Source organism: Selaginella moellendorffii, unplaced genomic scaffold, assembly GCF_000143415.4.
Source record: "Selaginella moellendorffii unplaced genomic scaffold, v1.0 SELMOscaffold_107, whole genome shotgun sequence".
NCBI lineage: Eukaryota > Viridiplantae > Streptophyta > Lycopodiopsida > Selaginellales > Selaginellaceae > Selaginella > Selaginella moellendorffii.
Window position 1 is genome coordinate 349,626 of NW_003314368.1, and position 16,458 is coordinate 366,083.

The 16,458-nt window shown below is 45.9% G+C and overlaps 4 protein-coding genes across 7 annotated transcripts; 2 read left to right on the top strand and 2 right to left on the bottom strand.

Moving 5' to 3' along the window:
* Window positions 1-6,420: 6,420 nt before the first annotated feature.
* On the top strand, window positions 6,421-8,660 carry LOC112342395 (pentatricopeptide repeat-containing protein At5g16860-like). Its single transcript, XM_024664136.1, has 3 exons — window positions 6,421-7,983; window positions 8,037-8,112; window positions 8,189-8,660. The coding sequence occupies exons 1-3, from the start codon at window positions 6,421-6,423 to the stop codon at window positions 8,596-8,598; spliced, it is 2,049 nt and encodes a 682-aa protein (XP_024519904.1). The 3' UTR covers window positions 8,599-8,660.
* Window positions 8,554-9,844, bottom strand: LOC9630983 (protein CreA). 2 transcript variants are annotated; one of them, XM_024664174.1, is made up of 9 exons: window positions 9,776-9,844; window positions 9,572-9,721; window positions 9,427-9,498; window positions 9,272-9,358; window positions 9,148-9,213; window positions 9,039-9,080; window positions 8,963-8,979; window positions 8,802-8,885; window positions 8,554-8,729 (listed from the first exon to the last, which is right to left on the bottom strand). In XM_024664174.1, the coding sequence occupies exons 2-9, from the start codon at window positions 9,695-9,697 to the stop codon at window positions 8,651-8,653; spliced, it is 573 nt and encodes a 190-aa protein (XP_024519942.1). In that variant the 5' UTR covers window positions 9,698-9,721; window positions 9,776-9,844; the 3' UTR covers window positions 8,554-8,650. The 2 variants fall into 2 exon arrangements, with proteins under 2 accessions (XP_024519942.1, XP_024519941.1); XM_024664173.1 differs by having other exon boundaries at window positions 9,142-9,213.
* Window positions 9,845-10,419: 575 nt separating this feature from the next.
* On the top strand, window positions 10,420-14,338 carry LOC9631024. Its single transcript, XM_024664167.1, has 2 exons — window positions 10,420-11,719; window positions 11,941-14,338. Exons 1-2 carry the CDS (start codon window positions 10,658-10,660, stop codon window positions 14,191-14,193), a joined length of 3,315 nt encoding a protein of 1,104 aa, XP_024519935.1. The 5' UTR covers window positions 10,420-10,657; the 3' UTR covers window positions 14,194-14,338.
* LOC9630984 (protein N-terminal and lysine N-methyltransferase efm7) lies at window positions 14,122-15,582 on the bottom strand. 3 transcript variants are annotated; one of them, XM_024664170.1, is made up of 10 exons: window positions 15,493-15,582; window positions 15,362-15,440; window positions 15,238-15,293; window positions 15,134-15,194; window positions 15,028-15,068; window positions 14,728-14,970; window positions 14,590-14,666; window positions 14,430-14,520; window positions 14,275-14,365; window positions 14,133-14,186 (listed from the first exon to the last, which is right to left on the bottom strand). In XM_024664170.1, the coding sequence occupies exons 1-9, from the start codon at window positions 15,565-15,567 to the stop codon at window positions 14,276-14,278; spliced, it is 813 nt and encodes a 270-aa protein (XP_024519938.1). In that variant the 5' UTR covers window positions 15,568-15,582; the 3' UTR covers window positions 14,133-14,186; window position 14,275. The 3 variants fall into 3 exon arrangements, with proteins under 3 accessions (XP_024519936.1, XP_024519938.1, XP_024519937.1); XM_024664169.1 differs by having other exon boundaries at window positions 14,133-14,189; XM_024664168.1 differs by having other exon boundaries at window positions 14,122-14,365.
* Between the last annotated feature and the right edge of the window lie 876 nt (window positions 15,583-16,458).

The following is a 16,458-nucleotide window of genomic DNA, read 5'->3' on the forward strand; positions in this document are numbered from 1 at the left end:
ATAGGAAGTGAAATTTAAACACGTGCAACTATAAGTAGGAGAGGTGATGTCTCATAGCATTGTGTTAATTGAAAAGTGTTGTCAAGGGTGGCTAAGGCAAGTGCATGCAAAATCTTCATATAATTTTGATAAAGTGTTTGCCATAAATGTTTAACTTGATTCACTCTAATATATTTGACTCTATATGAAGTTAAAATAAATACTAAATTGCATAATTGAATTAGATAGCTCATGACAGAGATGATATAATTGCTAAAATATGTCATTAAATATGCATTTGAAGATGTCTAGGAAGAGGCTCTAATCTACATAAGTGATTATGTTTAAACCATTATACCATTGCAACACTGTTCTTTGAAAATATGTGAGAAACTTATGCAAACATAGGTATGTTTAAACTAATAGTACACATCATCCTCAAAATTCTTACAGAAAAAATCTAGCTAAACATAAGGATTAATAGCAAGAGTAGGATAGAGTTACACCACACATCATGAATGTTATCACTATCAATTAAGTTTGATTATTCAATTACAACCATATAACATCAAGCAATTGCATCAATTGTTATTCCAAAGTCAAACAAGGAGGAGGAAACTACTGCAAAAGAGGAATATACTACTTTGCTATGAATCTAAATAAAAAGAAAAAGTAAAATAAAAAAACAGTATTGGAAAAACTTACAACAATAAAAAAAAATTTAGATGATGTAAAAGCTAGAAACACAAATCCAAACATATATAAGAGTACCAATTTGATAGTTATCAAAATTTCAATACACTAATAATAGTTCACAGTATTGTATCCATGACCTTACAAGATCTAGAAAAATCACTACTCATTTTGTTAATTCAATAGTTTATTCTATCTTTCAATTAAATTTTAATAGTTATTTTTCCCCAAGGAAAGCTGGGACTTTTCCTAGTTTGAATACATATCAACTATTACCTTACATAATTATAGAACACTAATACATACTTTATTAATATAATTTGCATAATAGGTAGGTTTTTGGTTTGCTTAAGCATACATTTCTACATTTCACAGTTATTATTCATTTAGATTAATCTTGTATTTATACTTTATAAACATATTGTAATTTATAAATTTTAGTAAACACTTCCTAGTATATTCTAGTTTATTCTTGGATTTCTAAGTTATCATTCAGATTAATAAATAATACTAGAAAAGAATAACACTACTTATAAGAAAAAAAAATGTTGTTAGATGCAAGATTATTAAATTGTCTCAGGCTTCTCCTTGATTTCCAGTAATTAGTCTGAAATGTTAAATCAATTAAAAATTGAGAGTTTAATTTTTATTTAATTTAAGCTAATTATTTTATAAAAAATTGCTACTGTGAGGTCCAAATGTACAACTATAATGCTATATACTAATATTAGCATAATGGGATTTTAGTAGCCGTTAAATTAGTTTTAATCTAGATCACTCACTTCTGTATATAAACTAGGGTTTTTTGGGTAGTTGATATGCACATTTTCTATATTCCCTTTTCCATATTTTATGCACTCACATAGGGGCATTTTTGATTGTCCTTGAGAAGTGTTTGGATTTAGCTTTTGCATTATCTAGATCTAGTTTTTTCCATTTCCTTTTTTTTATTCTTTCCTTTCAGCATTTTAGTTTAGATCTAATTTTTTGCATTGTCTAGATCTCCCTTTTCTTTAGGCTTTTTTTCATTTTTCTTTTTTTGTTTTTTTTTTCTTTTCATTCATCTTCATGGTAGATCAATAATCTCTTCCTCTGACTCTGGAACAATAGTCGGTACAATTGCTTGATGCTATATAATTGCAATTGAATAACCAAACTCAGTTGATGGTGGCATTCACAGCACATGGTACAATTCTTCTTGCTCTTGGTGCCAATCTTTGTGTTCGGTTGGAGTTCTTTTACAGGAATCTTGGGGATGATGTGTGCCATTAGTTCGATCACTTCACCGTGATTGCCACATATCATTTTTGGGATGATGCTCAACATTTGTATGAGTTTCCCATGTGTCTCCAAGGGACGACGTTGCAATGGAACAATAGTTTGAGCACAGCTACTTGTGAGGATTGGAGTGTTCTCCCGAACGTTTTCAAACATGCATTCAGACATGCCAACGATTATGATGATGCCTTTTAATAATTGCATTGTCTTCGTTAAGGGCCATCTGAGTCGGTGATGCAATTTGGCGTTTGTTTTTTAACCCTTTTATTTCATGTGGAGCCAAATATGTCAAAGCGGATCAAGCTAGGAATGTTATGGCCAGCACTTCGTCAAGATCCTATCGGACTTGTGCATACATTTGCTTCTGCCACTCTTGATGATGCTCTTCACTTAGCATAACGTTATGAAACATCACTTCTTCCACTTCTCACTCCACGTCCTTCAATTCCACTTCCTATGGGTGATGGTCTTGTTTCAATGGAGGTTGATGCTACTGCTACTTGAGTCCAAGGCCACAGGTGAGGCTATGGTCATGGTCATGATGTTTGTTGCTGGACGTGTGATGAAGTTGGTCACACTTATTGGCATTGTTAGCATTTTCCAAATTGGCAGCCACCATTTCCTAGGTGGAGACTTTGGCATCACCAACATTCTGTTGGTGCTGCTGCAATGGAAGGTTTGGACTCTGAAATGCATCTAGGAAATAAGGAGCTGCGAGAGTAATGAAGGGACTTTTCGTAAATAAATTAATGACCCTTCCCTCTTTCTTTCGGGAGTATCATCAAGGGGTTCATTCGACACCAGTTCATCTAATGTTTACTTTTCAAGCTCGTTTTTATAATAAGCTATTTCCTATTATTCTCTTTATGTTAGTTGATACAAGTTTGAGTTTATCTTTTATTGCTCGATCTGTTGCCATACGTTGCCGTCTACATTTGTGTTGTGCAGTGGAGCCAATTTTCATTATTTATGGCAATAGTTATACACATGCATATGTACGGAATGAGGCAAACTTAGTTGTGCATGTGAGTGATTTCGAGCTTGGGTTGCAATCATTGCAAGTGGTGTCGAATCAAGTTTTTGACCTCATCCTTAATATGGATTGGTTGCAGCACAATCATGCCAAGTGTGACTTTAAGGCTTCTTCTTGTTGTCTTATACTTCTTTATATTTCATTTATTCCTTTCACCTTCATACCTACTTATCCCTCTGCTTCTACCTTTGTTTCCATTACTTTTGTCCCCCCACTACTTCCTCTTATATTTTCATTTTGTTTTGCTCTTCTTTTTTTTTATCCTTCTGACAATCTTTGAGTTACAACAATTGACCGGCTCATGAAGGAGTATGTTGATCTCTTTGAATTTGACCTATCGTCTGGGGCTATGATTGCGACACATCATCCAATTCTAATCGGGGATATTCGTCCAATCAAGGTTCTTGTTTGTCATCGATTACCCAAAAAGATCAAGCTTTTACATATAAAAGTCAAAGAGATGTTGGAGAAGAATGTTATTCGGAAGTCGCGGAGTCCTTGGGCATGTGAACCTCATCTTGTGACGAAGCCTAATGGGAGTATTCATTTCTGCATCAATTATCATCTGTTAAACAAGGTGACGATCCTGGATATGTACCTTCTTCCTCACATTACTGATCTCTTGGATCGTTTAGGGCGAAGTTGTTGGTTCACCAAACTAAATCTTGCTTTTAGGTACTGGCAAGTACCAATGGCTAAAAAAAATGTTTCTAAAATTGCATTTTGTACATCATTTGGTTTATACGAGTTCTTGGTGATGCTGTTTAGTTTGAACAATGCTTTAGCAACTTTCTAGTGGATGATGGACGAAGTTCTTTGTGATATGCTGGAGGTGACTGCTGACTTCATTAATAATGTTTTGATCCACTCGAAGGGGACGTGGGAGGAGCACATTCGTGATATTTGTAAAGTGTTGGATCGGATATAGAACGTTAGTTTAAAGCTTAAGTGGTCGAAGTGCATGTTTGGGTCCAAGGACATAACTTATCCTGGGTATTGTATTTCTTGTGAGGGTTTGTAAGTTGATCCTGATAAACTTGTGGCTGTTCTAAAGTTCCCTACTCCGAAGTGTGTGAATTATATGCAGCACTTCTTGGGCAAGGTACAGTATCTTGGTCGTTTTGTGGATCATTTTTCTGATCGCACTGCACCATTGCAAGCATTATTAAAGTCATCAACATCATCTTTCATCTAGTCTCCAGATTGTGAGTAGGCATTCATGGAGCTCAAAGAGCTATTGATGACTCCTCCGGTTTTGGCATATCCTCACTACACTTGACCTTTTATTTTACACGTGGATGCTTCTGATATTGGTTTTGGAGGTGTGTTTATACAAGAGAGCCCAAGTGTGCCTGGTTAGTGCCACCCTATTATGTATATAAGTTGTATATTACAACCAGCGGAGGTGAACTACTCCACGACAGAGAAGGAGTGTTTAGCAGTAGTCTGGGGTTTCAAAAAACTTCATGCATATCTACATGGTTCTCGGATATTACTTGAAGGTGATCATGCTATCATTACTTCATTATTGAAGCAAAAAAAACCTAGTTGGTCGTACTGCTTAATGGGCTTTAAAGCTTCAGATATATAATTTTGATGTTGTTCATCACCCAAGGAGTTCTATGGCTGATGTTGATGCCCTTTCTCAAGCTCCTCTTCCTTCTCCACTCTCTTTTTATGTTCCTAACAAGCCTATTATTCCAGCATTTGTGGATTTTCTAGATGAGGATTCTGTGTTATCAGTGGTTGCTATATTTGACGTTCAATGTCCATAAGGTGCAGAGCAAGATCTACTTTTTCTTGATGAGGTTCGTGAGGCTCAAAAGTTTGAGCTGTGGATTCGAAGTCTTTGAGATGGATTTAAGAATCCTGCATCACTTGCTAATGACTTGCCATTCCGGCATTTATATTCTCAATATCACCTTGAAAATAACCTTCTTTATTTTGTAGGGACAGCTCCTAATGATCTTTTATGGTTGGTGGTACTTTTCGTCTTTATTCCATGGTTTCTCCATGCTTACCATGATTCTTTTGTTCTAGGCGGGCATATGGAACATTGTCGTGTGACCAAGAAGTTGCATAGATTTTTGTATTGGCCGGAGATGCAACGTGATGTTATTTAGTATATGCATAGTTGCGTTTGGTGCCAAGCTCATAATACTCACCCTTGTGCCATAGAGTCAATTGCAATTTCCCCTTTATTTGAGTTGGTGGTGTTTAATTTTATGGGACCTTTTCCAGGATCGACTATTAGCAATGAATATGTTATTATTGCTTCTAACTATTTGACTTGTTGGGTGGAAGTTGATGCTCTTGCTAGCACCTCTACAACTGTTGTTGGATACTTCCTCCTGAATCGAGTGGTGTTGCAACATTTTTGTCCAGAGCGGATTCTTTCAGATAATGGTCCCGCATTTATGGCTGAGGCATTTTTTGTTTTGACGTTTCGGTTGGGGATACACCACACTTTCACGAGTGCTTATCATCCATAGTTAGACAGTTTGGTAGAATGGCTCATTCGGACATTCAAAGGAATGATCATAAAGTATATGAACTTTCAACATTCAGATTGAAATGGTTATTTACTGTTTCTTTGGTATGCATATGTCACAGGGGTGCAGAGTTCTGTTAGTATTTTACCATATAAACTTCTATATAGTCATGATCCAATATTACTAATGGAGCTGGGTTTACCTTCGCAATTGCCATGAGCTACCAATACTAGGTTGTGGGATTAGTATTTGACAAGTATTCTTCCACTTATCTGAGCGAAGTCTACCAAACATTTAGGCTACATACAAGTGAGACAACAATGGCACTAAAACTTCCATCATCGTCCACTTGCGGAGTACAAAATGGATGACTTTGTATTAATTTGTTTTCCCCATCTTACGATACGTGGTTTATCTAAGGGGCTCCTTACTCAGTGGAAAAAACCATATTGGGTGTTATGGCAAGTTGGATCGCAAATTTATAAAATTTGGCATGACATCTAGTAAGCCAATCCTCCAAAAATTGTGCATGTGTAGCAGTTAAAACACTTCGTACAAAGGGATCAAGAATAACTGATACCACTTACAGATCCATCAATGCCTCCTCCTAACGTTTCTCCAGATCCTAGCCCATCTATAAAAAAATTCTAATGATCTTTTATTATTCCGAGAGGAGGGGATGATGTGAGGTCCAAGTGTACAATTACGATGCCATATACTAATATTAACATAATAAGATTTTGGTAACCATTGAATTGATTTTAATCCAAACCACTCATTTCTATATATAAATTAGGGTTTGTGGGTTAATTAATATGCACATTTTTTATATTCCCTTTCCATATTCCATGCACCACACAGAAAAATTGATTAAAAAATGTAATTTTTGATAATCATAATATTTAATCTCGAGATATAAAAAGAAGCATTGGAAAGTTAGGGCTTATGTTCCGTGGGTGGATTCCGTTCTTGGACGAGCCAGTGAATCTCACTTTTGAGGTAAGCGATGTAGTCTTTGCGCTGCGGGCGTGCGGCGTCACGAAGGATTTAGAATGCGGCCGGAGAGTTCACTGCAGCTCACTAATCCAGGGCTTCTGCGGGATCGATATTTCAAATTCTCTGGTGAGAATGTATGGCCGATGTGGGAGCGTGGCCAATGCGCTAGTAATTTTCGAGAGAATGCCGAGCCACAGCACCGTCTCGTGGAACGCGTTAATACTAGCATACGTCGAGAACGGGCAAGCTGGTTTAGCTCTGGAGATTTTTTTCTCTCGTATGGAAGAAGAGTGGTGCTCGTCCAGCACTTACGTTGCTGTGCTTATGGCTTGCTCTAGCTTGTTGGAAGAGAAAGAAGACGATTGGCACAAAACTACGTGCTTGGAGGCAGCAAAGTCCGTTCACTTGCAAGCTACGCAGAAATTTGAAGGGAAACTCTCGCAGGTGATCTTCGTGGCGAACGCTTTGATGGAAACGTACGCGAAGTGTGGAAGCATGGCTGATGCTTGGGAAGTTTTCCGGGGGATGGATTCCAGGGACGTTGTGTCATGGACGACGGTGATGCGGGGATATGTCAGGAACGGGGAAGCTCAGGTGGCTCTCGAGCTCTTCCAGAGAATGAAAGCTTGCAAGTGTGAACTGGATTCCCGGGCTTATGTCGTGGTGCTTTCGGCTTGTGCGAGCTTGGCGGACCGAGAAGAAGGGGCTCAAGTTGGCGGTAAAACTGTGAAGCTTAAGATCTTAGAGAAGGGGATGGAGATTCACTCGCAGCTGGAAACTAGGAACAGGGTCAAGAAGATGGAAGGCTTTGGTGGTGACTTGTTAGATTCTAGAAACCAAGAACAGGTTTTCTTATCGGGTAGCCTGGTGGATATGTACTGCAGATGCGGAGCTCTAGTGGATGCTCAGCGGGTTTTTGATAGAACTAGTCACGGGCAGCGAAACGTGGTTCTTTGGACGGCTCTCATTCAGGGATATGCCGAGAATGGTGAAAACGAGGTGGCTTTAAGATTGTTTTCGAGCATGGATGGTGTGAGAAGCTCGAGAACTTTTCTTGCGGCTTTGACGGCTTGCGCTGGTTTAGGAGCAAAAGAGCAAGGCAGACTTGTGTCCGGCAAGGTTGTCAAGCTTTCGAGTTTGGAGAACGGGATGGAAGTTCACGCTCGTGCTGTGGAGGCAGGAGTTTCTTCCGACTTGTTCGTGGCCAACACCTTGGTCGACATGTACTCCAAGTGTGGGAGCGTGCTGGATGCTCGTCGCTGCTTCGACAGGTTGGTTTCTCACAGCATTGTTTCGTGGACTGCTTTAATCCTTGGCTGTGCAGAGAATGGCGAGAACGAGCTGGCCTTGGACCTGTTTAGACGTGTGAGCTGCCGAGCAAACTCTCTAACTTATGCCGCCGCTCTCACCGCCTGTGCAAACATGGGAGCACTCCAATCCGGAAGGAAGATCCACGCGGAAGCCGAGGCTTTGGGATTCAACACCGCCGAGCTGTCGCTGGCAAACTCTCTGGTAAATCTCTACAGCAAGTGTGGCAGCATGGCTGACGCTGAGAAGATCCTTAGATCCATGAACAGAAAGGATCTAGTGACTTGGAGCTCGCTCATATCGGGATACAGCAGCAAAGGAGCAACACAAGAGGTATTTACTTGGTTTCACAGCTTGCTGCTCGAAGGCCTAGAGCCGGATAGCATCACTTATCTTTCCGTGCTTGCAGCGTGTAGCCATGCCGGACTTGTCACCAAAGCCGGGGATTACTTCCAAGGGATGAGAGTCAAGCCAGAGATCCAGCACTACCACTGCATGATCGACGCTCTTGGACGAGCAAATCTTCTCGACGAGGCAGTAGAACTTGCCGAGAGGAGGATGCCTTGGCAAGCTACTGCCGTGACATGGACGACGATTCTAAGTTCCTGTCGAAAGTGGAAGAACGTAGCAGTGGCGAAGCTGGCTTTCAAAGCTGTGATGAGGCTGGACAGGAACGAAGGCGCGGCATACGTTCTCATGGCCAGTATGTTTGAAAGCTTGGAACTCTGGCAGGAACAACGAAGCGTGCTGGCTATGGCTTCGTCCAGCCAAAACTTTGAAGGAAACAGGACAAAGGTTATAAAAAATCGAAGAGCTTGATTATACTCTTCTTGTAGATTCTGTACAGCCATGGATTAACAGTTGTCCATTTCTACTCAACATTCTCTTCTAGTTGCTTGGCGTTGAAATTCTGGCCGTAGAGACTAATGCTGCTTAGAGAAGTTCTATATCTGTGTTTGAAAAACAAAAACCGTTAAATCTAGAAAATACAAAGCTTTAAGAAAAAAAAAAGAGATAGAAACCTGCTATTTGGCTCCGACATATCTTGGCTGACTCTCGTGCTGTAAGCTACGTAAACAAGCGCATTGTTGGCTTCATCATAAATCCTGCCAGGAAATAATAAACGAAAAGTAGAAAGTTTTAGAAAGTTTTAGGGGACAAAAGCAAAAAAAGAAAAGCGCACCTCCGGACGTGCATCGTCTGAAACCAAACTGACCAGATTAGATTTACAGTGAAAGCAAGAAGCACAAAAATTTTACCTTGAAGAACAGGTTCCTCTTTGCACTGAACACCTCTTCCCCCTACATTGCCCAAGAAAGAAAAAAAAACTCGAGAAAGTGTCATGGATTTTTTAATTTTTACTTTAACCTTCAAACCGAGGGCGATTGGCGAAACCAGTCTCAGCGGGCCTGTCTGAGATGCAGAAACAGAAGCCTGTAAAAGAAATATCACTCATCGAACGAGTAGAAAAAAAACGTAGATTTGTTTTCACCTGGGAAGGATCCGCGAAGAAATCCCTTGAGAGACGCTCGGTCAGGGATCGCTTGACATTGGAGATGTGAATTGTAATGCCTTCAATCTGTGGAGAAACAAAAAGAAAAAAAAGCTAGAAAAGAGCGTCCCAGCCAAAAACCAAAAAGAGAAAACCTTTGGATCGGGAAGAGCAGTGACTTCCACAATGTCATTGAAGAGCAATCCACTCGCCTTGAACTGCCCAATCTGCGAGAAAGCTCAAGCATCAATCAAAACACACACACAAAAAAGAGGAAAAAGCCCTTGTTTCGATCTCAACCTTGGTCGCCGCCGCTGCTCCTCCCGATTCCGCGACAGCCGGTTGGAATCGATCGCCAAAAAACAAGAGAGCTGCCGCTGCTGCCCCTGCGGTTCCAACGCTCGCCAAAAACACCCTTCTTGCCATAAACCCTTTCTAGGTCTTTAAACCCTTTAGAATATTCGCAAAAATCATTCGAGATTCCAGAAAATCTAACTTGCCCACCTGGCAGCATATATTTCTTACACATGGCACTTCTTCTCACGTGGCGGTTCCCAGAAGAATCTCACACCGCCATGGCGGTCTACAGCTTTGATCCACCTCCAGAACGAGCAACTTATACAAGACGTAGTAGCGATTCCATCGCATGAGCTTGCCATACGATAGCCCCTCGCAGCGCTTCTTCCACACGCAATCGTGCACAGCGCAGGTCCTCCAGCTCTTGGACACCGCCAGGCACTTGCCCACATCCACAGACGCGAGCATGGGGAAGATCTTCTCTTGCATTAGCACCGATCCTAGCGCCTGGAGTGGATCCAGGGGTCCCGGCGCTGGAATTCTTCGCGGCCATGACCTGATCTTCTCCTCCTCGAGCGCCGCGATGTAGCGGGGACGAACGCACAGCCGCCGGCAAGGCCCACAATCGATGAGATTGCCGCTGTAGTAGAGAGTGCTCGGGCAATCGCGGGATTTCTCCTCGGAATCTAATCCAGAGCACATCGCCTTGGCAGTTGGGACTGACGATTTTCCAAAGAATCCACAGCGCATCCCCATTTCCATCTGAAAAACTATTTGGATGTGCGAGAACTATGTACACTTGGCAGACCGACAACTCTGCCAGCTGGTAAGTCGGTCGTTTGTACACGTGATAGGGCTGACATGGAGCCTGTGAAGTCAATGTTTGACTTTTGGACACAATGTCGTCGAATCATTGACTTAGTCAATGAAAGCACTGTTGGGAGTGTGTATAGGGTTCTTGCGCGGCGAGGCGATTGCGATGACCTCTCGCGCATCTCTCGCCCAATTCCAGGTAGGCCGGAATCCAGTTCCACTCCATTTTCAACGGCATTGCACGATTGATCGCTAGCGCGCGCGCTGATCAATCAAATGGAGGCGCTCCAGGCGGTGGCGTCGCTCATCCAGGGCGCCCAGGCGCTGCTCCAGGGCGTGGAGGCTCTCTCGCGGGCGTCCAGGGATCTCTCCGAGGCTCCCCAGAAGATCGCCCAGTTAGAGGAGACGCTGGGCGATCTGACCAAGCTCCACGCCACGCTCCTCCACAACCACAGCTCCAAGCTCCACCATCCGGAGCTCCTCGCTCAGCTCCATAGCTTCGAAGCTCTCATCCGCGACGAGGACTTCCAGCTCGGCCGCGCCAAGAAATTGGTGCTCCTCCGTCGCCGCAAGGGACCGCTCAAGATGAAGATGTATCTCAACGTGGTGGTCACTGCGGTCACTGGCGACGAGCTCTCGGAGATCGTCAAGTCCATGAACTCCCAGCTCCTTGAGTGGATCAACAAGAACAGCATCAAGGCCACCATCGCCAAAGCTTTCGACAAGACGGCCGAGAAGCTCACGAGCTATCTCCGGGTCCAGGCCCAGCCGGGCTACCACCCGGTGGCGTCCAAGGCCCGGAAGATCCGAGCTCTCCTCGAAGACGAGACGAGCTCCTCGCGAAAGGTGGTGCTTATCCATGGACTGTCCGGGATGGGAAAATCGTGCCTGGCTCGCTACGTTGCCGCGGATCCGCCCAAGCGATTCGTGCATGGAGCGGTGGATTTGCTGCTCGGGCAGGGGTGTAGCCGCCGGAGCGGAACTCCCGAATATCACTCGCGGCTAGCGGCAAAGCTCTGCCATTTGTTGCGAGTTCTCGGGAGGAAGAGAGGAGAGATAGATGGATTGGATTTGGAGGAGGCTTGCCAGCTTCTACAGGAGACGTTGCTCGGGAGGAGCATCCTGGTGGTGCTGGACGACGTGTGGGAGCCGGATATCATCGCGAGGTTCACGCGGCTGTATGACAACGAATGCCGGTTCCTGGCCACGACGAGGAACCAGGCGGTGTATGAGACGACGACCGAGGCTGAAAAGGTGGAGATTGGCACCGAGGATGTGTCAGAGCTCAGCCGGGGGATCTTGATGCAGCACAGCCAATTGTCCGAGGAGGAGCTACCGGTAAGCTTTCCATCTCTTGCCTTTTTCGTTCCTTCCTTCTTTCGTTTGATCTTCTTCTTGCGTGCCTGATCCTTTTGTCGATCTTTGGGTAGTGTCTTCCTTTTCATCTTTTTCTTTCCGCATTGTATCTCCTTTCGATTCATTCTTTTGGCGTGATCTTCGTCCTGATCATGCATTTCTATCTTCCAAAAACTCTCTTTTTCTAACACAAAACATAACAGGAGGCCACAACCGAGCTGCTAATCCAGAGATGCGGCCACCACCCTCTCACTCTCGCAGTCCTCGGCAAAGCTCTCTTCAAAGAGACCCGGCCCGAGCAGTGGGACAAAGCTCTGGACGATCTAAGCACCTACGCGGCCCAGGCCCCCGTCCCAGTCCACTACCTCAACGACAAAGAAGCCGAGAGCGCCGCCACCGTCTTTGGCTCCTTCGACTACAGCCTCCACGCCATGACCACTCACGCCAGAGATCTCTTCCTCTCTCTCGCAGCTCTCTGCTGGGCCACTCCAATCCCCGAGCCTTGCCTGGAAGCGATCTGGCAAGCTCTCCATCAAGACACCACCTTCCGGATCGTCTCTTCCAAGCTCTGCGACAGCTCCCTTCTCAAGCGATCCAGCTCCAGCGGCAGCGACACCTTCCTCCACTACACCGTCCACGACATGGTGGCGCTCTTCCTCGAGACCAAGATCGAGGAGTCCATCGCGCTGCTTCTCAAGGAGCACTCGCTCATCCACGCCGAGTCCCGTGCCGCGATCGTCCCGTGGCTCTACCGCTTTGGCAACCGGAGGATCGTCAAGCTCGCGGAGGACTCCCTGGTGGAGGTGTTCTGGTCCAACAGCGAGGAGCTCCCCGCGATCGTTCTGTGGAACGTGGTGGAGGTGCTCTCCACGAGCAGCACGATGGCGGAGCTCGAGGCGGCGTCGATCGGGTTTAGCCGGATCCTGGGGCCGGAGCTGGCGAGGCTGTTCTTGCTGGGATTCGAGGACTTGCATGCCGCGGTGGCGCGCTGCGTCGCGAATTGCTTCGCGCGATCCGACTACGAGCGCCACACTTTCGCGCTCGTCCAGGCGGGAGCTCCCGAGAAGCTGGCGGTGCTCGTGAGGAACCACGAGGAGTTCCATGTAAGGCGAGACGCGGCCATGGTTCTCGCCAGGCTCGCCGAGTTCCGCCACGACGCTTGCGAGGAGATCATGCGAGAGGTGCCGCTCAAGGAGGTGGTGGAGCTGCTGGATCCCCGCGCGGAGGAGACGCACAACCCGGTGATCGATTCGCTCATGACGCTGGCGCGCGCCGGGGAGGAGGTGGCGGTGAGAGAGATCTTCCTGGCCGGCGCCGGGAAGAAGCTCGAGGAGATGCTGCTCAGTGGATCGGAGATCGCCCAGCAGCGAGCGATCGTGGCGCTCAAATCTTTCCACGAGCTCGGCGGCTCCTCCGTCCAGGGATTCTTGCGAGGCTCCGGGATCCTCCTCCGGCGGGAGCTTCCATGGCAGGCCAAGCTCAGCCTCGAGAGATTGACAGTGCTGGATCGAAAATCATCGTTTAACCAGCGGTCGTCGAGCAGCGCTCCTGCCAAGCGGCACTGGATCGCGCAAAAGGTGGCGGTGCTCCGGGATGGATCCGAGATCGAGCAGCTGCGAGCGATCCAGGAGCTGGCCCCGGCGATGGAGCGAGCCGGAGCCGGAGATCCACAGCTTCTCGACTCTATTCTCTCCACCAGTCTCATCGAAGTTCTAGCGGCAAAGCTGGATCAAGCCGCGAGCCCTTCTCCAGCGAGTTCTTCCTCTCGTCAGATCAAGCACGCGAGCAACCGGATCAAGTCCGAGGCTTGCTTCGCGCTCGTCAAGCTCTCCGCGGGTGGAAGCCGGTGTATCAAGATCATGATCAAGGCAAAGGTGGTGGACAACTTGGTCGTGGCCATGGCTTGCAGCGCCAGCTCCGCGCTCCAAGAGGGTGCATACTCAGCCCTCCACAACCTCGTCTTCACTGGGCGCCGGCTCGTCACCGATCAAATCCTCCGCGGAGGAGGAGGAAACCTGGTGGATCGAGTTCTCGGCCTCTTGGACGCTGGCTTCCAGATCGGGCTCTACTGCGTCCAGGACCTGGTGGAGATTGGAGGCAAGGAATGCATCGAGAGGCTCCTGGCGGCGCGAGTGGTGGAGAGATTGGTGGCGCTGGAGGGAAACTCCAGCAGGATGATCGGTGGTGGAAAGTTTCGAGACTCGGTAGTGGAGTTTGCCAAGCTTGTGGGGAAGTCGAGTGGATTGTCTGCTCAAGAACACCGGGTTCTCAACTCGCAGCTCGTGAGGCACGCGAGAGCGGCGGTGAAAGATCCCAAACAGATGGGGAAGATCACGAGTGTGCTGAAAACTAGCTACGAGCGTGGAGAGGGATCGGGATCTGGATCATCGGGATCTGGCTCCGCCAAACGGAGGAATTCTTTTGCTGGCTCACATTCCTCCGCTGTAAACTTCTAGCAGATACGTAAGAGCGATTAGTTCCTTCTTCTTCTTCTTCTTCTTCTTGCTCAAGAGAAAAAGAAAGGAACTTTTGTCTACCTCACGCTTGCGTTTCGCATGATAGAAGCTCAATTTGATGCACCTTTGCATCCATTTCGGGTTCTCTCCTGGACTGGTCCACCACCTTGAGCTTCGAAAGCACAGCTTTGGTTAGAAAAACTCTAGAGCTCCATCGATGATAATTGATTTCTTACCTGTGTGGATTGAAGAAGCCTGAGAAACTCGTCTCGGTGGCCAGGGGTCCTCTCCACTGGATCCGTTAAGAGTAACCTCGCTTTTCGTCCCCTGCAATGCAAAGAAAAAGAGATTTCTTTTTCTCTGAAGATGCACAATGTAAGTTAAGCTGTTTCTCACTTCTTTAGCAGCTGTGGAGCAATCTTTGCGAGACGAGCCGGCGAAGATTTCATGTAGAGTAAGTCGCAAGCTAAAACCTGGCGAGACAGAAAAAACGAACGGAGGAATTTCAGGAGATCATCGCAAGACTAAGCTCACCGTGTCGAATTCGTATCTCGAAAGATCCCTGTCCTCTGTCCAATCGAAGAGCTCCGCAGTCACAAGCACAGGCGTTTTCGGAGCTTCTGGAGCTTCTGAACTGGCTTTCGCTAGCAAACCATCCAAGGAAGAACCCAAGAGCTCTCCAAAGCTCGCCACATTCGTCGTGATTCCTGGAAAGTTTGCATGGAAGCTCAAGAGAGAGCATAGCAACGCCAGTGGCTCTTGATCCAGCAACACGACCTGAAAGTAACCGCATGAAACAAGAAAGAAGAGAAAAAAATTGGGTATAAAACTCACTTCTTTCGCACCAGCAAATGCCGCGGCAAGACCAGCCAAGCCTGAAACTTGAAAAACATGAGAGAGGGAGAGAGAGAAATAAAAATTCTGGCACTCAAAATTTCACCTAGGCCAGCCCCGAGATCACAAACTTTGCGATGAGCCACGAGCTCTGGATGACAAAAAATCTATACAGAAAATGCCAACTCCATAGAAAACTTGCTCGCAAACCTCTTCAGCGAGAGCCATAGACGATGGCCAGACTCGGCACCAGTAAGGATCCTTCTCTGCAAGAAAAGAATAAAACCGAGTAGAAACAAGGAACGGTACGCGAGAAGGAGAACATTTTTAATACCCTGTCCAATGTACATATCCAAGACTTGATCCTCGTCTTTGGGCTGGACAATGCTGAGCCTGCGATTCTTCACTGTGATCTGCCCAAAAACTCCATTTTCCTGTCAATCCCAAAGGAGATCCCTTTCTTACATTCGCGCTGGATAGGTCCAGCTGCAATGGCGCATACGTCCTGTTGGGCAAGGGAATGGAGGACGACATGCTCATGGCCTCACACCCTAAGTTTTGAAGATTTAAAAATGGTTTAAGATACCTAAGGATTAAATTCTTTATTTCTCGCTTTAAAGGATGGATTCCTGCTAGAAGGAGATGGTGTTCTTTTCTGGCATGCTTAAGTGTGTCCATACACTACAATTAACGACACGTTGAGTTTCTTGAGAGCATAGTGCCAATGAAAGAGCATGCAGAGCATTGACAATTCCAGCGCAGCAGAGAAAAACAAGGGTGGCAGAATTCCAAGCTCGATTTTGACGTACTTGTCCGTTAAAAGCCCTAAAATTCAAAATTTTGTTTCGCTCCGCATGATTATTAATTTCCTCACACAAACTCCCATGGCACGTCCATAATATCTACTCTATACGGCAGCCCCATCTCTCATCGGTAACCCTTTTCTGCAATAACGCCCAAGAACGCCGAGAGGTAGGCTATGGCGCTTCCTTTGGGACTGAATCCCTCTTGCGTTTGCCTTGTGTGTCAGATGTGGAATTTCTTAAAGCACACGATTGCCACCTCCGCCATCAACGTGGTGACTGGTCCAGTTAAAACTGTTGTGGTTTTCAGAAAAAATCCAGATCTCCGAGCTGATGCGGATGCGCTGCTGAGAGTGGCAGCAGCGTGCTCGGCAAGCTCCTTCTCTTGCCTCTACTATTGCTTGTCGCTGGTGCTGGTGCGAGCTACCAGCCGCGGCAGGAAATGTCTTGCAAGGATTGCACGACATCAACTTTGTAAATTCCTAGCTTCCATTTTTTTCATTAGTGTAAGTTCTCTCTTCTCCTTTCCCAGGTTGCCTATTGGGATCCTGATCAAGAACGAAAAACGAGTGTAGCAATCCCGCTCCACGAATCAATTTGTCAGCTCTTTTCCAAGCAGTTGCAAGAA